This window comes from Pan paniscus, chromosome 1 (assembly GCF_029289425.2).
Source record: "Pan paniscus chromosome 1, NHGRI_mPanPan1-v2.0_pri, whole genome shotgun sequence".
Classification (NCBI taxonomy): Eukaryota; Metazoa; Chordata; class Mammalia; order Primates; family Hominidae; genus Pan; species Pan paniscus.
Genome location: NC_073249.2, coordinates 11,494,211 through 11,515,486, shown reverse-complemented (window position 1 = coordinate 11,515,486; position 21,276 = coordinate 11,494,211). Strand labels below are relative to the sequence as shown.

The following is a 21,276-nucleotide window of genomic DNA, read 5'->3' as shown; positions in this document are numbered from 1 at the left end:
TATTCATTCAGTTTATTCAGGATGATTGTGGTCATGTGTCTTCTTTCTCTGAGTTCTTGTTTCTTTGATGTTGTATCCATATGAAAAATTCTGTGATAGTATTTGTAGAAGGGTACAGTGTGTGATCAGCACCAGTTTGGCATAATTATCATATGGTCAAACAGGAAGTAAATAAATTCTTCAGTATTTGAAATTGGCACATAATCCCATGATTTCTCATATCAGTGGTCCCCAATTAGGGAACCTAGGGAGTGACTATAAAGAATTCACTCATCTCTATAGGCATAAAGCTTTAAGTGTTGATAGAGAAAACAATATGACCCTTAAATGCACGTTAAATGCTATTATGATTAATGAAACATATTTCATACGAAAGCCATACTGGTTTTATAGTGTCATTTCATCATTTTGTTATTGTTCTAAGACATGAAAATGTAAATATACCAAGATTATCACATAAAGGTAGATGAGCTTTATTCATGTTTAAAACAGGCTCACTTAGAAAAGAGTGAAAATCCCCATTTCACATTTTCACTTTTCATGGATTTCACTTGGAGTTTTAGAAAGTAGATTTTGGATGCCTGTTTGTTTCTCCTAAGTATCTAACAATGCCATGTCTTGTATCCTGTATGCAGTTAACAAGTGGATGCCTATATAACAGTTAAATGACCTTGGCTTTACATTCACTGCCTTATTTCCTTAGCAAACTCCCATAATAGCTTGAGGGTAGTCGAAGAACAGAAAACCATTTCATTGAAAACTGTATTTAAAATGGAAGAAGTCTAGAAAGCAGCCATTTGTAATCTGTCCTGTATGTGACACAGCCATTAACACCAAAATTCACTTCTCTCTTTTAGATGGGAATGTGGTGGAACCTGACATGTCTGCGGGGTTTTGCCCAGATCACAAGGCAGCCATGGTTTTATTCCTTGACAGGGTCTATGGAATTGAGGTTCAAGACTTCCTCCTCCATCTTCTTGAGGTTGGCTTTCTGCCAGATCTCCGGGCAGCTGCTTCTTTAGATACGGTGAGATTGGAGCGATGGACTTCCTCCTCTCTCGACTCTTCACTCTGTGCCTTATGATGTTCTTTTTTATATATCCATTCATTAATTTATTGACAATGAGTGTTTATTGAGTACCTGTTATATTTTCAGGTAAGCCATGGGTAAACAGAAAATAAACTAGGCTATGTTCTCAAGGAATTCACTGAATAAACTGACAACCTCAAGAAACTTCCCACTGACCAAAAAGAATATGATAAGAATTCTGATAAGGTGCTATATGGGATTCAATAAGAGGTTCACATAACTCTAATTTGGGAGGTCACAGTGACTCCTGTTAACCTCTGTTCAGTATCAACTTCCAAATTGGCCTAAACAATTATGCTTCTCAATAAAAGCAATGAAAGAATTAAGATGATTTAATGGATATTGTTGAGTCAGTATCATCTTGGTATCTTCGTTTGTTAAGGTACAAATGGATTGAAGTCTGTTCTGTATATTGGGTGGCCCACGTGGAGAATCTGCCATTATCAGCTTAAATGTTCTTTTCTTTGAAACACTGTGGAATAAGCTGAAGTTCTAAATGTTATCATAGTAGTTATGCTACTATACATATTTAATACCTACTTTCATGTACTCATTAATTTTATCAATTAAATGTGCTTTTTTGATTTCAAAGCACATTAGGACTTGAGCCGACAGTAGCCCCTTCATGAAATATATGAGAGCAGAATCACAAAAATGAAATGAAAATTTCTTTTTTCTTTGTTTTGTGTATTCACCTGAAATTGTGGACCTGAATAGTGTGGACGATAACATAGTAATACAGTTATCCTTTGATTATTGGTGCTGATAGACATGAGAAGAATAAATATGAATAATAAAGAGAATTCAGAAAGAATTTACGCATATGAGATCTATTGTGAGAATAAGCTCCTCTCTTTGCCTAGCAAAGGAAAATACTCACATCTGTGATATTATTGTCTTCTTACATTGATCCTACCATTGATATTTAATGATAGAGTCTGAACCTGTTAAGCTTTTTAAGGAGATAAGTGTCATTTCATTCATTTTTATCTATTTATGAACAATGGATAGTTGATTGTTTTTAGTGGTAAAAATCATATGAACCCGACATTTAAAGATATAACTAAAGAATACATTTCCATGTGTCATAGTGCTATCATCTTCCGGATAGTGAAATTGTATGTCCCCATGTTAATCCCTTTGCAAGTTCTCTACTGCCAAACACAAATGGCCTTCTACTCTCTGATTCTTTTTCAGGCAGCTTTGAGTGCTACAGACATGGCCTTGGCCCTCAATCGGTACCTTTGCACAGCCGTCTTGCCATTGTTAACAAGATGTGCTCCTCTCTTTGCTGGCACAGAGCACCACGCTTCTCTCATTGACTCATTACTTCATACTGTGTATAGACTTTCTAAGGGCTGTTCACTTACCAAAGCTCAGCGGGATTCCATAGAAGTTTGTTTACTCTCTATTTGTGGGTGAGTGAATAACAAATTCTATTCCGGCTTCTTCTTTAAAAAACAGAATTTACAATGTGGCCTTTGACAAATTATTTAGAATTTTGGAAACATTTTCCATACCACAAATTTAATTCATTTTAGGTAGTCCCATATACTGAGGTATGAGTCTTCTCCGATTGCCCTTGCTCCCAGTCAAGTTCCGGAGTGTTCCTCCAAACCTTCCTAGGGTATCCAGCTGTTGGATATAGCTTTTGACCAGTTACAGAATACTATTCTGGATGTTGGGAGTGGGGAGTAATTGTGTCGGGAGTCCTTGGCCACTTTAGGTGAGATGAATAGATCTCCCCTTTTGACTGTGTTTGATGATTTAACTCATCTTCTAGAAGAGAAAAGAAAAAAGAGACTTCTTAAATATAAAATGTGATACAGCATAATATTAAACCATATTTATGTGTGGCAACGATGAAGGCTGAATATTTCCTCCAACCTGGAAAACCATTTCCTATAAGTAGAAGTGCTAGAATGTCTTACAATGAAAACCAGAAACGTATCTCCCCCTGATGAAGTTTTGCCTGTGAAAGTGATAATTTCTCAAGCCCCTAGAAAGATCGTGGCTCATTTGTAACTGCTCAGGGACTCTTGCAGGTGCAGCCAGCAGTCTGGCAGTCCCTGGGGGAAGGGCAAGTTTTCACCCATCGGGGAGAGTCTGGGTTGAGAACCAGATGGCACTGAGGGAAGTGGAAAATCAGAAGAGTAATTCTTTAACTTCCCTAATCTAAGATTCTGTAAAATTGAACCAAAATGCCTATCTCACAGATATTTTCTAAGTATTACATGAGGTAAAACACTTGCTGTTGCCTGACACAGTAGATGTTCACTATGTACATTTTCTCTCCCTTCCTTCTCTGGCAAATTTGCTGTCTCAGCCTTTTTTTCCTCCTTTGTGTTCCAATATTCCCTCTTCTTTTTGCTTCTTACCATCCATTGGAATGAGGGAAGAGACATTTACTAAAGTTAATGGAGGAAAGTCTTAGGAAACAGTGGGGTCTGCATTTGTGAGTGGTTAGGAAAGAAAGGAGGAGAACAGAAACATCTTCTGTATCAAAGAAGGGGTGGTCTTCAGATCTAGGGGATATAGATAAGTTGGGAAATCTCACCTTATATAAAATAAAGTAACTAAGTGGCTAATCTTTGGACAAAGAACATCTAATGAATACCATCTGAAGTGAGGTGTAGATTCGGGTCCTTGGCTGATATAATTTATTCTAATGAATGATCTACTTAGTTTAGACACATTTCTTGGCATTATGAACATTAGCTTTGTTCCAACAGACAACTGAGACCTTCTATGATGCAGCACTTACTCAGAAGATTAGTATTTGATGTTCCATTATTAAATGAACACGCAAAGATGCCTCTTAAAGTAAGTATAGGAAATGTTTGTAGATATTTGATTACTGGATTCTCTGACTTTATTTTCTATGACAACATATACATTTCTTAGATACATCATGCTTGACGCTGGGAAATTTCTCCCAATTATTGAAATGGGCATAGAAGTTATAGGAATGTATACATCAACTTGAAATAAACAACTTCTATAAGATTATAGAAATCTTAACATTGATTTTCATGGAAACAATGGAAATAGAAATCAATTGGAAAAAAAAGGACCACAGGCTGGGCGCGGGGGCTCACGCCTGTAATCCCAGCACTTTGGGAGGCCAAGGCGGGTGGATCATGAGGTTAGGAGATCGAGACCATCCTAGCTAACACGGTGAAACCCCGTCTCTATAAAAAATACAAAAAATTAGCCGGACGTGGTGGCAGGTGCCTGTAGTCCCAGTTACGTGGGAGACTGAGGCAGGAGAATGGCGTGAACCTGGGAGGCGGAGCTTGCAGTGAGCCGAGATCGCGCCACTGACTCCAGCCTGGGTGACAGAGTGAGACTCCATCAAAAAAAAAAAAAAAAAAGGACCACAGGGAAAAGATAAGCCAAGATACTCTTAAGTTGGAAAACATGGTAATAGGCCTGGCCTAAAATATTATTGGAAACCTCGAGGGATAAAGACGAGGCTTTAAAGACAACATTTTCTAAGTTAATAATCACATGACAGGTTCCAAATGTCGCTTCATAGGGTTCAAAGATAACCTCTCTGTATATGCAATTATAGTTTGTCACACAGCATAGAAAAATCACTGGTATTTTCTCTAACTGTATTATTCTGTTCGGGATCAAGTCTCACTCTCTCTTACTGAGTTGGGAATGTTTTCTTGTCCTTTAATATCATAATCTAGACTCAGAATATAGAATATAGTGTTTGCATCAAAGTTATATAGTAATGTGATGGATTTTTTATAGATGACCACTCTGCAATGCCATCTAGTAGCATTATTTTTTCCCCAATGGCTACCCAGTACTAGTGCTGAAGAAGTATGAGATATAAAGAGTCTATATGGAGCTGTTACAGTAAGCATCCCTGGATATTTAGCAAAAGTAATCTTTCTCTATGAAAATTGACTTTGGTTTAATAAATCTAGATACATTAGTGAATTAGGTAAAATAAATTATATCCTTGATAAAAATTCTATTTTTATTTTTTTGTCATCTTCAATAGTCCTTGTCTTGCAAAATTTCTTGATACAAATGAGCTGGAAAATTCGTGAAAAAAGATACAGTCTCATGCTGTTACCCTTATGCAATAAAACTCTTTTACATTAGAGATATGTCAGTGTTAAGCCAAGCAAATTAGAACTCAATATTTCATCATTTGTGACTCCTAAATTGTGTGGATGTGTGTATGTGTTCATTTTTTTTAACTGAAAGGGAAAGTAAATGAGTTGTAATATTTTAACAGTAAGACATGCAGTCCACTTTAATAACAGTAATTCTTATAATTTATTTTCTTCGTTAGATATAGGAAAGGGTCAAAATATGTATAGTCATAAGATCGTTTTATTAATTTGACAAATATAGATCAAGAATAAATTATCCAAAGAACTACCAAATAATTGAAAGATTCTGTGCTTGTCCTTGACCTTCCAGGTTAGTTCTAAACAAGCAATATGCACAGGTGAAAATGTAAGGAGCAACGTAGACAATCAGTAAAGTAATAAATTGCATCCATAACCACCAAAGAAATGTAGACAAATAAGTGATCAGAGTAGAGCAATTTTGGAACTTTACTTGGAGAAGTAAGTTTTGCGGCAAGCCATAGAGAGGCAGAGAGGGAGCAAAAAGAATCACAGATGTATAGTTCCTTTATTGTGCTTCTGGGTCATCCTGACATCAGTCCCTTCATTTTACACATGGATTCCAAGATATTAATAACAATTCATTAAATTATTAGTAAATGATTAACGTAGAACTCAGGGATACATAGACATCCAAAAAACCTCATAAAGAATCCTGTTCAAGATATAGTTATTTGTAAAATTGGGTGTCTGGTCTTCATATTGCAATCAGTGTTAAATTTGAAAGAGACATAGTGTCTTAGCCGGGGTTCTCTAGAGGGACAGAACTAATAGGATAGATGTATATATGAAGGGGAGTTTATTAAGGAGTATTGACTCACACGATCACCAGGTGAAGTCCCACAATAGGCCGTCTGCAAGCTGAGGGGCAAGGAAGCCAGTTCGAGTCCCAAAACCTCAAAAGTAGGGAAGCCAACAGTGCAGCCTTCAGTCTGTGGCCGAAGGCCCGTGAGCCCCTGGCAAAGCACTAGTGTAAATCCAAGAGTCCAAAAGCTGAAGAACTTGGAGTCTGATGTTTGAGGGCAGGAAGCACCCAGCATGGGACAAAGATAAAGGCCAGAAGATTCAGCAAGTCAGGTTCTTCTGCCTGCTTTTATCCTAGCCGTGCTGGCAGCTGATTAGATGGTGCCCACCCAGATTGAGAATGGGTCGGCCTCTCCCAGTCCATTGACTCAAATGTTAATCTCCTTTGGCAACACCCTCACAGACACACCCAGGAACAATACTTTGCATCCTTAAATTCAATCAAGTTGACCCTCAATATTAACCATCACGTGTAGTATACACGGTGATAGTATTCTCCAAGATAATTTATATGGGATTGAGCAATTTCACTTCAGATGACCTTATAATGTAGCATTAGAGTGTGATATGAGGAGAAATGAAAAAAATATATAAAAGGTTTTGATAGCTCATTGCTTTTATAATTGTTTTCCCACATAGCTGCTGACAAATCATTATGAAAGATGCTGGAAATATTACTGCCTGCCTGGAGGGTGGGGAAACTTTGGTGCTGCCTCAGAAGAAGAACTTCATTTATCAAGAAAGTTGTTCTGGGGCATTTTTGATGCCCTGTCTCAAAAGGTAATTTAATGTTTTGTGGGTTTGTTTGTATCAATAAAATGGTATAAAGCCACAGATTCTTAGTAAGATAGTATTCCTAGTTGAATACTATCTTTGCTAACCAAGACACATATGGCTTGATTTTTTTTCTTTTCTCAACTTCGTAACAAATGTTGAAAATGCAACTTATATTTACTTAATCATTGTGGTAGCATTTTCCTTGTGATCATAACACTGTTTCTGAATATAAAATGGCTAAGCAGTTCAGGAAATTTTGCACAAGGTTGATAAGTTTCTGGTGCATTTGGACTCAAACTCTCCCTAGTCCCATCTCCAATCTTATAAAGGCCAAAGAAATTATATCCAATATAAAAATACAAAACATGAAATCTTATGTAATTGTAATATCCCAGTGCCCTGCTAAAGTCTCCAGCTTTGCTGCTATGGAGATTTAGATACCGTCACTCAATGTTGCATTGCATATGTGGCATTGCCTTATAGTTGCAAAATTTATAATGAATAGTTCATATGTTTTCAGATGACTGACAGGTGTTGATCTTAGAGAAAAGGCAGAACAACAAGTTTTGTGTGTTCATCCTTAAATTAATCAAAATTAGTTTCAATTCCCAGATTGATATTATTAGATGATTGGAGTAGTATAACCACTAATTTGCTACATAATAGAAGAAAATTTGTCTGCAATTACATTTGGTAGCAACACTTTAATGCTTTTTCTTACTGAATTTCCTTTGGTAAACTGAGTCCTTTTAAAATAATGTGTAAGTATTTTTTAGAATCATTTACAACATTTATTTAACATTGAACATTTAAAGTGAAATAAATTATTACTATTATTTTTTAGAAAATCTATAAATATAAATTTAACTGTCATTAATATATAAATAGCTCTTCCTATAAATTTTTAGCATGCATACTTTCTATAGAATTTCTTTTCCAGCTCAGAATTTTATTTTTCAAAGCTTTATAATGCAACATGGATCAGTTAAAATTTCTCACTCTCTAGAATGTTATACTTTATGTTTTTTTATATGTAGTCATTATAATGTACAGGAATTATCTATAACTAACTATAAGGAATGCAGTCCCTATTGACTGAAATTATGTTTATCTCTTAACAATATTTTAAACATTGACAATATTAAAGTTTACTTCATTTCCAATGTGTTGGAGAGTCAAAGATTTTATTCTCCTTAAGCTGAAACTTCAGTAAATCTAGCTGCAGCTTCTTTTCTGTTTGATGGGGTTTTAGGCCCTGTGTTTCATTTTCTAGAAGAAGAATGATCAGAGAGTTCAGTTAGTCCAGGGTAATTCAGATTTTCTTCTGCAACCTTCTGTCAGCCCTGATGATCATGCTGACAAGTTTTGCCGTATAGTAATTTTTTTTTTTGGTCCTCCACTTTTCCCAGAAATATGAACAAGAACTTTTCAAACTGGCACTGCCTTGCCTGAGTGCAGTTGCGGGAGCTTTGCCTCCAGACTACATGGAGTCAAATTATGTCAGTATGATGGAAAAACAGTCATCAATGGATTCTGAAGGGAACTTTAACCCACAACCTGTTGATACCTCAAAGTATGGACTCTTTCTATTGCAGCAGATTTTTATTGTAAATGATGTGTGAAGTCTGAAATTGAATAAGGTACTAAAGTGAACTTTCTCTAATACATGCCCCCTTTGAATTGGTATCCTTTTAATAGGGGTCCCTTTAATTTATAAAATGATAGTAATAATAATAATGATTATACTAATATCAGAAATAGATAAGATGTACCTTCTAGGATACTCTTAACACAATCAAGACTCTGTATATGGAATATCTATAATAGAATTAAGAAAGTATGTCAGTTATATTTTTAGTTGAAAAATTACCCTAAATTTTTATTAATAACTACAATCAACTTCTATATAACATCTTTTACTTAGGATGTTCCCAGCATGCACTGCAAAGCTGTTTCTGTGAGTAGCAAGGGAATCCCTTCACCCATCACTACATCTCAGCAAGGCCCAGGGTTAACAGCTGATGTTCAGCATGATAAAACGCAGCACGAGATGGAAGGGAATATCAAATGAGAATTTTTATGGAAAATTCCAATCGTTCTACAAATAGGATGTTTGGGAACATCAGGTGTTCGACGTCTGAGCATTTTGTTGTTGTCGTTACTGTTTTTAAGTAGGACCGTGGTTCTCCATGTGCAAGGAAAGCTGCCTCTTCATGCCACCTTATCTTACTGATTCTATGGTGACTCAGCAAGATCAGTTTTAGCAAGGTAGACACTTGGTAGTTATTATCCACGGCTTCTGAATTTGCTTGGGAGTTCAACTTTGAGGCTTCTGAGTGGCCCCCAGCTGATTTAGCTTCCATAACCAGATCAGAATTTCAACCTGAGTGGTATGCCATTAGTTTGATAATGCCTTAAATTTGCATGTTTGGTCTTTGATGACAGTCCTGTGAGAAAAGACCCTTTCCCCCATCCCCCAGTATTTGGCTTATATGATTGATCTTTTGTATCTCTTCCGAAGTAAGTAAACCAAAATATCACATATTCACATTCCTACATGGGTAAGTTTGTGGTTTGCTAACATATGATCTAATCTGAGATTTTTAAATATCAGAACAATGTCATGGTTTTGGTGTTGGTTGATTAAATCCAATTAATTAATAAGTGTGGGCATGGATATTAATTGACCTAGGCTTGCCCCTTTGGGGACTTCTTAAAAGATACAGGTTTACGTGGTGATATCAATGATTCCTAGACGATTATGATTTTTTATATATTGCTTCTTAAGTATGTGTATGTCTTATAGTTCAATTACTGTTAACTGCTGGAAAACAACAGCAAACCATCTTATACTAGATTTTATGTAGAATTGTATTCTCAAAGTTAATACTTTAATAAGATGTATTCATTAATGAATAGAATTATGTATATATATTTAATTTTCCATTCATAGATACATTTTAAGCCTTAGATTTATCATCAGACTTGGTCATCATTTGCATGTCCTCAACATCAAGGAATTACATATTCATTTAAACACAAAAGGAGTCAAGACTAAATATTATCAAAAAGCAGGAGTTAATTATTTTCCCTATAGTTAATACCAGTAACATTTCCAGTGTTATTTGTGGACCATGTATATTTAAAAATTTTAACACATCACTACTAAATTTAGTGCTTGTTTTTTCTTTTTTGTGTAATCTTTTGTCCTAATCTTTGAATGTATTTTAATTATTTCAATTTATATATTTAATAATAATTGTTATTATAGTTTTATAATATGTAATTTGTTATGTTAGCACATAAAATATGAATCAATATAAGATGAGCAGATAGAACATTATCTGCTTGACTTTTCTTACATTGTTCTGAAAATAGAAAAATGTAATTCTAAAAAAAAGTAGTGTTTAACAGTTAAAATTGAATGAGATATAAGCATTCATAAGCTGTGAGTAAATTATTAATATGATTTCCTGTAAATTCTGTGAAAATCAAGCTCTTTTGTCTTTACTTTTCTCATAGTATTACAATTCCTGAGAAGTTGGAATACTTCATTAACAAATATGCAGAACACTCCCATGACAAATGGTCAATGGACAAGGTAAAAAGATATTACATTCTAATTCAGTAGTCATTATTAATGACTGGTCACTGTTCAAATATTTCTGACCATGACAGTTTTCTGTTTTAAAATGAGAACTTGATCTAAATTAGGAAAAAATACTTAATTACAATTAGCTTATATAATAATATAATATTTAGCTAGCTCTATCATTAACACAAATATGATACCCTTATGAATAAGCAATATTTTAAGCTTTCAAAAGATCTATTCATTAAATTATAAATATAGTTTCTATAACATATATTGTTTATCAGAGTAAAAAGCAACAATCACCAAGAGCTTCAGGAGGAAATGATGACTCCGGGTTCAGAATTCACCTTTTAAGGAAACTTTGGTTTTATATGTAGGTTTTTTTGGTTTATTTTTTGAGTCCTGCTCTGCTGCCCAGGCTGGAGTGCAGTGGTGTGATCATACTTCACTGCAGCCTGGAACTACCGGGCTCGAGCAATCCTCCTGCCTCAACCGCCTGAGTAGTTGGGACTACAGGTGCATACCACCACACCTTGCTAATTGTTAATATTTTTTATAGAGATGAGATCTTGCTATGTTGCCCAGGCTGGTCTCCAACAACTGTTATTGGCCTCAAGCAGTTGTTCAGCCAGCCTCAGCCTCCCAAACTGCTGAGATTACAGGCATGAGCCACCATGCCTGGCCAGGTTTTATATGTAGTTCTATATCAGATAAAATCTTGAAAATTCTTAATCAGGATTTAACAATTATTTACCTTTTCTATTCTTCTGTTGTATTTCTTACTACCAACTAGATCTGCAGTTTACTAAAAATAGATTACATTGGCCAGGTGACTTTTTTGTGTGTTTTCAATAAAAACAACAGAAATGAGAAAACTAAAGTAGCTGCATCTATGAGATAATTTCTACATATTATAAGTTTTCTAAAGGAAATCTTATGCCTACAGGTTCATGTTTAAGTTGAGCTTAGTCTAAACTTGACAGAGGATAAAGTAGGTTCATCAGAGGAGTTGAGTTGAGATAGTTCAAGAACTAAAATACTTCTATATTGGTTTGGCGAAATGAAAATCAGACACCAAAGGTTGCTTCCAGAGGATGTGTACGCTACGTAACAAATAAAGATCATCATGCTGGAGATGTCATGTTGAGTTTCAAACTCTGCCCTGGCCAGCCGGTCTTTCAGTCCCTCTAAGAAACCCTTTTTTGTTGGTTTTGATAAGTATCTGGTTCTTCATTCAGTAATTGATTTACTAGGTAAGTCAGTAAGGATCTATCTTATTTAAAAACTCTGCTAAATACTGAGTGGGTGGAGTTGGTGATGGAGAGGAATATTACAGGAAGGTTTTCCAGTCTAATTACTCAGATTCTGTAGGCAGACAAGAAATTATATAGGGAAATGGTGATATGTACAGATGGGCAAAATAATATGGAATGAATGTGTTGAGAGAGAATTTGATGAAAGAATGGGTAAAACAGGTGGCATTATTCAGAGAAGACGCTGAGATGCATACTCTAGTTTTCCTATTTAAAATGCATGTTTTGTATTTACACTTCATAGGTGGGGTCCCAAGATGGGTCAGAATAAATATCCTTGGGACCGTGCATCCCTCTAGCCTCCTCCTGTGGGAATGCTTATCGGCACAATTATAAGACCTTGGTCTGTTTAAGGAAGATCAAGTGCTTCTAATCTCTAGATAAAAGACTTGTTCCAGATAATTACTGAAAATACATCATGCAATATATCCATGTAACAAAACTGCACATTTACTCCCTGAATCTGAAATTTAAAATAAAAGAAAATAGCATTGATTAGGATGAATATCTTTATAGTGACTTATGCTGGATAAAATTTCAATCTTAACCCTTACCTTAGTTCATTTTACATTTATTTTATCAAACATGCACTTAAACACCTGCATATCTACAATCTCTAAAATTAACACGTGTAAAACAATTTTTAATGTTTGCCTTTTTTTAAGTTGGCAAATGGATGGATTTATGGAGAAATATATTCAGACTCTTCTAAGGTTCAGCCATTAATGAAGCCATATAAGCTATTGTCTGAAAAGGTGAGGATTTTTTGTTTGTTTTAGTTTGTAAAGTTTTTATTCTTCTGGAAAATGTATTTTTTTGGTTATATTTTTTATATTAAAATGTCTTCTTTATTTTAAATTTCACATTTTTTCTTCCAAAGGTCCCGTTTAAAAAAAAAAAAACCTTCTTATATTTTGTCTTTTCCTCTCAATTCTTAATTTCTGTCAGCCTTTCTGTGTTTATTCTCTTCTCTCCTTAACATTTTTCTTTTCCTTTTTGGTTTTTATTCCTCTTCCATATTTTTAAGTACTTTAAAAAATCTTCTTATCATGCTTAAGAGTTTCTCGATGAGTGATGACAAAGTAATAATGTGCTTATTATGTATAGATTTTCATATATTTTACTTCTTTGGGAAAAAAATGAGTATCTTGACAAATGAAGTGAAAAGGATTTCACTTCATTGTGAGTCACATGTATATTACATAAGCTGTCCCTTTTTTCTGTGTAAGGTCCTAGGAACCGGGTCGCTAAAGGAAATTGACCTTGGTGCTATATAATGAACAAAGCGAGGATCCCTCTTACTAACATTAGTAAAACTAGATCTCTGCTCACACTCTGCTTTTTAGAATTTTACTTTCCTTTTTATATTTTTAAATAAGCTATGCTCATCAAATTTTTAAAAAGTGAAGGCAGTCTATTTTAGAGCAAAGCGTTGCTTAACATTTTTATTTACATTCATAATATATCTGTTGTTTCTTGTTTTTTCTTCTCTAGGAAAAAGAAATTTACCGCTGGCCAATCAAAGAATCTTTAAAAACTATGCTGGCTTGGGGCTGGAGAATTGAAAGAACTCGGGAGGGAGACAGCATGGCCCTTTACAACCGGACTCGTCGTATTTCTCAGACAAGCCAGGTAAGAATTCATCACGGTGATAAATCAACTGTTTATGTTATGGATTAAATAATTTTTTAAATTTAATTATTGGGTTTTTCTAAAAAATAATCTGAAAATTCTGAGGAGTCACAAAATTTAGAAGGGAGAGAAAAACGCTATATATATATATTTTTTTTAGTTTCAAGGGAGGTTAAATGATGATTAAGTTACTGGACTTTATGTACAAGCCTTCCTTTTCCTGGCTAGTATAGAAGAAGTAACCAGTTGTAGGACGTGGATGAAGCTGGAAACCATCATTCTCAGCAAACTAACATAGGAACAGAAAACCAAACACCGCATGTTCTCACTCATAAGTGGAGGCTGAACAATGAGAACACATGGACAGAGGGAGGGGAACATCACACACCGGGGCCTGTCAGGGGGTGGGGGGCTAGGGGAGGGATAGCATTAAGAGAAATACCTAATGTAGATGACGGGTTGATGGGTGCAGCAAACCACTATGGCATGTTTATGCCCATGTAACAAACCTGCATGTTCTGCACATGTACCCCAGAACTTAAAGTATAATAAAAAATTTAAAAGAAGAAGAAGAAGTAAACAGTTGTAAGGTCCTGAAGTTTTCCTAATGAAAACAGTACATTATGTTCATTTGCTACAGCTAGTTTGTCTATAGAGCTTTCTTCTCATTTCCAGTGGGATCTGAGGGTTGATTCTTAGGAAAGAGTAGGGTGTTCAGACAGTCATGATCCAGATTTAGAAGGCACAAGGGCGCTCCTGTCTGCAGAGGGAAGGTATACAGCCACACAGGCAGAGCAAGAATTCACAGAAGATGTTGCTGCTGGACCATGTCAAGGGAGTTCGACAAACAAGCAAGGCTCTACCCATAGGTCTTCGGTGCTCAAGGTGGCAAGAGTAAGGCACAGCCTTGATGTGGAAAAGCTAGAGTTCAGGGAGGACACCAAATACCACCCGTTAACATTTAGTCACGAGGTCATGTGAGCTGCTTACCTTTGACCCCCTCATTTCTCCTGGGAGCTAAATCTGTCATTATTCTTTTCCTGACCCCTCAGCTCACTATGTATGTGGTTTACACCAAATATTGTTTATTATTGCTATTTACACAAATATCATTTTTGAAAAAAAAAATGAGGGTCTAACAGCATGTGCTTCACATGCTCCATATTTGAAATATACTTTTAAATAAATTTGACCTTGGTCAAATTTTAATTTTAAATAAATTGAGTTCTGATTTGGGCATACTTTACATTCAGTTGTCTTTGGGATGTATCATATATGGATGGAAGCTATAAAAGTGTATTTTATCTATTTTTTTGTCTGTGTACTTTTATAAGTAGATTAGCTTTTATTTTAATCTGTTTCAACAAATGCTGAGCACAAACTGCGTACTAGATAATAAGAATACAAAGATAGCAAGACAATTCTAATCCTAAAAGTCATAAAATAGTGTTAGATAAGGTCAAGTTAAATCTACTACAACATGGTATGGTAAGGGTGGGACTAGTGGTATGAATAAGGCACTACACAGTATAGAGAAAGGGATGTTTTTTTTTAAATTATTCTGTCAGGTAGATAAGAAATAAGAAATTACTACAAATGGAGGTGACTTTAGGCTTCATGAAAAATAAGGTAGATTCTCCCACTGCCCTTAATAACAAAAATTATGTACTCTAATTTAAAATCGTGTATATTTTATATCCCTCCTCTTTCTCTTTCTCCTTTTTGTTCTAATAGTAAGCCCTTAATAGACCCTATTAACCCGTGAAACCATCTCTCATGTCTTAGTGATTTTTATGGTGACATGTGATTTTTGAAATTCATTCTTAAATTTCATATGTGATTTCAAAATATTAGGCGATGCTTGTGCCAGAGGCACAGTTTATGAGATAAGAGGAAGGGCTATGGAATTTCACCACTTGGGCTTAAATCCCGGTAGTGCTACTTTCTAAAGATGTACCTTTGTGTACTTGATCTCTGTTTGCCTCATTAAATGTGAATTCTTATTGTTACTATTGTTATGTCAATATTTCTGTGGAGAGCATTTATTGAGAGCATCACATTAGTGGTAAATGAAAGAGTATATTTGTGTTTGTAGCACTTTGGCCTGTAGGTGGGAAAGAAAGAATATTTCTATAAGCCTCAGAAATGGGGAGCAATATACACCAAAGGCCACAAGTCTATTTATAACTTGCCATTATTTTCACCCAAAGGTTCTTTAAGCATAAACCAATATTATTTGAAATATTAACATAGATTGTCATTTCTCCATTACTTGCCTTATAGCATTTTCTTTTTTGACTATCATCTTGTTAAACCTCTTTGTCTTTTTTTATGTTACTGATTTCCTATGTGATTATAAAGCAATTTTCTATATTGTATAAACTCTTCTGACTAAAGGAACACTTTTTATAGCATCATTTTATAAAAGGAATACAAATGGATGAGTGAAGATCATGTGTAGATGTGATTCTGAGCCTGAATTCCTCAGCTTTTTTTCACTGGGGCTTAGCACTCCCTCAGGGACACACAAGTGGCCCATGGTTAATGGCAGTATCTGGCACAGCCAAGCCTGGGTTGACATTCTGGTCTCACCCATGAGTACCTAGCTGGTATCGTGAGCTTGGGTAAACTGGTTAACCTCTGTATGCTGCAGTTTTCTCATTTTTAAAATGAAGCTGGTATGAGCATCGGCTTTGAAAGAATGTTGTGAGTGTTCTGGTTATGATGCTTGTCAATCACTTAAAAGAATAACTGGCATATATTTCAATATAGGTGAGCCATAATTTTTGTCCTTATTATCATTATGTGGATCAATAACCTGACGAATGTCCTTTGTTTACCATGAATACCACAGGAAGACATGAATCCTGATTTCAGGAAATTTACTGTCCACTTAGGGTTTTATAATTTGCATATGTAAGACAAACTTAAGGGCATGAATAATACCAGTATCAACTTGACAGAATATACAATAGAGTATATAAGGGCTGATCAAAGTTACAAGAAGCTGATTGGAGAGGGGTTAACTGGGTGGGTTTTGACCCCCTCCTTGGTAGGGATACTAAAGAAAACAGCAAAAAACATTTCTGACAATTTCAGGCATATCCCACAGGTTTTCAACAATTATTTACTCCCAAATTCCAATTTCTTACCTTGTATCTGTTTTTCAGTACTACACATGTAGGACAAAAACTATTTAAAACAAATGAAAAATAAGCTTATAACCCGGAAGGGGAATGGAGATTAGAATGAAACTTTTGGAATGTGTTTCTTATCTAGAACTAAAATACAAGATAGGATAGAGGAATGGTGCATTCATTCCTTCAACAGATACTTATTGAGCACCTATTATGTAAGCTGCATTGTTCTAAGCTTTTCAGATAGATCAGTGACGAAATGGACAAAAATCTCTGCTGTCAAGGAGCTTACATTCTAATGGGGGAAATAAACAACATACTTGAAACTGGGCAAATTTCAAAAGAAAGAGCTTCAATGGCGTCACAGTTCCACGTGGCTGTGGAGGCCTCACACTCATGGTGGAAGGTAAAAGGCACATCTCACATGGTGGCAGACGAGAAGAATGAGGAACCAAGTGAGAGGGGTTTCCCCTTATGAAACCACCAGATCTTGTGAGACTTATTCACTACCACAAGAACAGTATGGAGGAAAATGCCCCTATGATTCAGTTATCTCCCACTGGGTACCCCCGACAACATGAAGGAATTATGGGAGCTACAATTCAAGAGGAGATTTAGGTGGGGACATAGACATGATAATGGATGAAGGGGAGTAACCCGAGATGGTTGCCATGGATTCTAGCTTGTGTCCCCAAATCAATAGCTGTGTTAGGTGAGGTAAAGACCATAGGAGTGCTGGAGACAGCAAGGAGAGAATAATGACTTTGATTTTATATGTTGTGGTGGGCAAAATTATGACTCCCAAATATGTTCACCCACTCCTCACTACAACTGTATGGGAACTATGGTGTTGATAGCAGTTATGGTGGTAGTAGTGATAATGATAGTATACTAACAATGAGAATAGCCATTTACTAAAATTCCTGATCCATTTCTTTGTGTCAGGCACTTTGCTAAGGATTTTACATCCATTACCTAGTTTCATACCAGCCTTTGAGGCTGGTGGCCTATTTAGCATATTAAAAGAAAAACTTAAGGCCGGGCATGGTGGCTCATGCCTGTAATCCCAGCACTTTGGGAGGCCAAGGTGGGTGGATCACAAGGTCAGGAGTTTGAGACCATCCTGCCCAATATGGTGAAACCCCATCTCTACTAAAAATATGAAAATTAGCTGGTCACAGAGATGCGTGCCTGTAATCCCAGCTACTCGGGAGGCTGAGGCAGGAGAATCGCTTGAACCTGGGAGGCAGAGGTTGCAGCGAGTCAAGATCGTGCCACTGCACTCCAGCCTGGTGACAGAGCGAGAGTCTGTCTCAAAAAAAAAAAAAAAAGAAAAGGAAAACTTCAGACAAATTAAATTTAACAGAGTTTAATTGAACAAAGAACCAGTGGCAGTCCCTGAAACCAGGACAGGTTCAGTGAGAGTTTGGGGCTGCCATGCAGCTGGATAACATTTATAGATAAAAAGGGAGTGATGCTCAAAAAACAGCAGTGAGGTACAGAGAAAGCTGGATTCATTCCACCATGGTGTTTGCCTTCTTTGAACAAGGTTTGAACAGTGTCCTCATGGTGAAGGCACAGAAGCCAGGGTGCTGTCAAAACTGACCCGTAAGTTAAGTATCGCTCATGAGCCTGTTATTAGTTATAGCATATGTAACACTCACTTTTATTTCACAAGCATGATAATGAGCTATATTTTCATTTTGTTTTTAGTTTGCTTTTTGGGCATTTTTAATGAGACAATATACACAATTATGGAAAATATGAAGATATAGTTTTAGATTTATAAGCAGGAACCAGAGCTCATTTCTGTGGTACACTTTCACATAATATGCCATTGGGTGGAAGGAGGTAAGTGCCCAGGATGGTTAGTGAAGCTTTCTTAAAATTGGTAAAGAGGGTATATTTCATTTTTTAAAAGCTTTAAATCAGAAATTAAAGAAGTCTCTTCCTCGAGGATTTCCAAGTGCATTACTGAATACTATATGATATACTATGATAATTTAAAAGTTGGTTATACTTTATCCTAACATTTGACCCATCAAGACATTTGTAAATATTGACGTCTTTGATTAACTCTTGCTTGCGTGAGGAAGAGTAAATTTCATTGCAGCCAATTTGGATTTGTAAGAAACTCAAAAATGTAATGGTCCTCTGCATAAGATAATATTTCAGAATTTTGGATTCATTGCACAATACATCAAATTCTGATAGGCAATTTTCAGAATTATCAATCATAAATCATTTTCAGACACCCAAATATAATTTTAATGTGCGAGATGTGTTTACAACATCATTTTGTATAGAAACTTGCCAGTTTTATCTAAGGAAACACTATGTTTGGAAATTTGTGCCATATTTTTAAAGTATAAGTTAAGTCTCTCTTCACAAGGTTTTTAATGAGGCACTGTTTTTTCACACAAATGATCTAGGTTTCTGTAGACGCTGCCCATGGTTACAGTCCCCGGGCCATTGACATGAGCAATGTTACGCTATCTAGAGACCTGCATGTAAGTACTATTAACTTTTAAAAATAGTCTCCAAATTTAATTTTTAAGAAGCATAATGTAATGCTTTCCTGCATATATTTCACAGCATGGTTTATTTGAATGTGGCAATCTATAATGGATCCATGGAATTTATAGATTATATACTCTAATTTTTTAATACTATCAAAATTGATAGCTGGGTGTGGTGGCACGTGCCTATAGTCCCAGCTACTTGGGAAGCTGAGGCAGGAGAATCGCTTGGACCTGGGAGGCAGAGGTTGCAGTGAGCTGAGATCACACCACTGCACTCCAGCCTGAGTGACAGAGTGAGACTCCCTCTCAAAGAAAAAAAAAAAAAAAAAAAAGTTGATACAACTGTTTCTAGGGTGTTGCAGCTGTATAACATATTTTCCTTTAATAGCCATTTAAAAATCTCTATGTTAAATAGTTGTGTGTGAGAAGAAGGTAAAAAGTTAATAATGCTCTGTGCAAGGGCCACCTTCTTTTAAGTTTTTCCAGAGACATTGATTGCATTTGCTTGCTCCATTCATAGTCTCATCTGTTCTTTTTTGTCACCAAGGAACCTACTTCGAAATAGCAGATTTGAAAGTAAGATAAAATTTATTGCCTTGAGACATAAAGTTAATAGGTCAATATGGTGTTCAAATAACATATTAGCATTGTTGGTAACTGTATTGTTCCAAGAGAAATAAGGACCGTAAATATAAAATTTACATATTGTTAAATTGTTTGGTTTGCCATTTGTTATTGCTCCCATATGAACGTATTAAAATGACACAGTAAACTTGAAAATCAAATGTAGAAAGAATCCAGGAGGTAATCTTATCAAAACCCAAAAAGTCACAGAAAGATTAACTTGGCTAGTCTAAGGTCTCTCACCTAGTTTGGACAGAGATTGATTTAGACATCAAATCTTTGACTGTCCATCTAACATTCTCCATATTCAAGTTGAATAAGGTTTAGGTCATTTTTAAGGCTTTGGAAATTAAAACAAGAACTTGTAAATACAAATATTTTTTCTGAAGTCCATAGCTATTTTGGTTTCATTATTGAATTAATGTCTTCAAACATTATGAATAACAATGACCATTTTCATCTGCTGTTTAGTTACTGTAGAATATTGCAAATCCTTACAATTCTCTGGGATTTACATTCTAAAGAAGAGTGTTTGGTATCTTTTAAATGTATCATAGCACTAATACTGTATGAGTTATTCCTTTAAGGTATCTAATATTATATATTAGAAAGCAATATTATCCTTTTTTACTTATTGAAACAATAAATATTTTTGTTCATTTAAGGCTATGGCAGAAATGATGGCTGAAAACTACCATAATATATGGGCAAAGAAAAAGAAAATGGAGTTGGAGTCCAAAGGTAATATTTTCTAAAAACGTTTATTAAAAAATAATCTGAGCTCAATTCCATGAGTGTATGGATGAAGTCGTCTTCAGCACAACAGCTTATTATAACTTTTTAAAATCAGAATGGTTTAATTGTGCCTGTAACAGATTGAAGTTGGAAATGCTGTAATTTCCTAGTGGCTAGTATATATTTTCTTGTGTCTCAGAATTTTGACAGCTTTTTTTTACCCATTTTAGCTTATAGACTTCTATACTTCTCATCCTGATATCTGAGTTGTTCTATGAATGACTTAGACTTCCCTCCCTGACTCTCTTCCCCAACTTAAATATCTCCTATCTCACCCCTTTTTATTTCCTATCTTAGCCTCTTTTGTCTAGTCCAGCTATGTTACTGTCTCTTACATGCTTTTGCTTGCACTTTTCCCGTTTTTTTATTCAAATACTAAATGAACTAATGTTCTTAGTTATTTCTCAAGTCTTTTAAAATTTATTTGCATAAATATTTTCTTCAGTTTAACATATGCTATACTGATGATATCTTTCAACATTATTTATTTGCCGTTAGTCTATACACATATTGTTTATAATGTGTGTGTGTGTGCGCGCATATGCGCTGTCGTTAATGACTTCCTATATGGTTTTCTTTCCCCTGATAGGAATATATTATTTTCGAGCTCAGGGCCACAACATTTATTTATTTTGTAATCCTTATTGTATAGTTACAGGTGCCAATAAAGCTTCTACTTTTTATTTATTTGACTAGGTGAAAATGTAGAAGGGGAGAAGATTTTGAAAGTGGGGATATTTCATGGTGAAAGGTAAAGCTGTGATATGGAAGGATGGTACCTGGCACCAAGCACTAGGAAACAGAGTAACACAAATTAGGATTGGTCACAGAGA

The 21,276-nt window shown here is 35.4% G+C and overlaps 1 protein-coding gene across 4 annotated transcripts in view; it reads left to right on the top strand.

The window, feature by feature from the left end:
• The window catches only part of RYR2 (ryanodine receptor 2), a 788,503-nt gene that overhangs the window by 600,572 nt on the left and 166,655 nt on the right, over positions 1–21,276 (top strand). For all 4 annotated transcript variants that reach the window (XM_034949586.3, XM_055098600.2, XM_055098645.2 and 1 more), the window contains 10 exons: positions 858–1,027; positions 2,288–2,508; positions 3,823–3,913; positions 6,688–6,828; positions 8,235–8,398; positions 10,348–10,426; positions 12,399–12,488; positions 13,228–13,365; positions 18,935–19,012; positions 20,314–20,389. In XM_034949586.3, the coding sequence (XP_034805477.1) occupies positions 858–1,027; positions 2,288–2,508; positions 3,823–3,913; positions 6,688–6,828; positions 8,235–8,398; positions 10,348–10,426; positions 12,399–12,488; positions 13,228–13,365; positions 18,935–19,012; positions 20,314–20,389 (1,248 nt within the window). The remainder of the gene's footprint in view (positions 1–857; positions 1,028–2,287; positions 2,509–3,822; positions 3,914–6,687; positions 6,829–8,234; positions 8,399–10,347; positions 10,427–12,398; positions 12,489–13,227; positions 13,366–18,934; positions 19,013–20,313; positions 20,390–21,276) is intronic.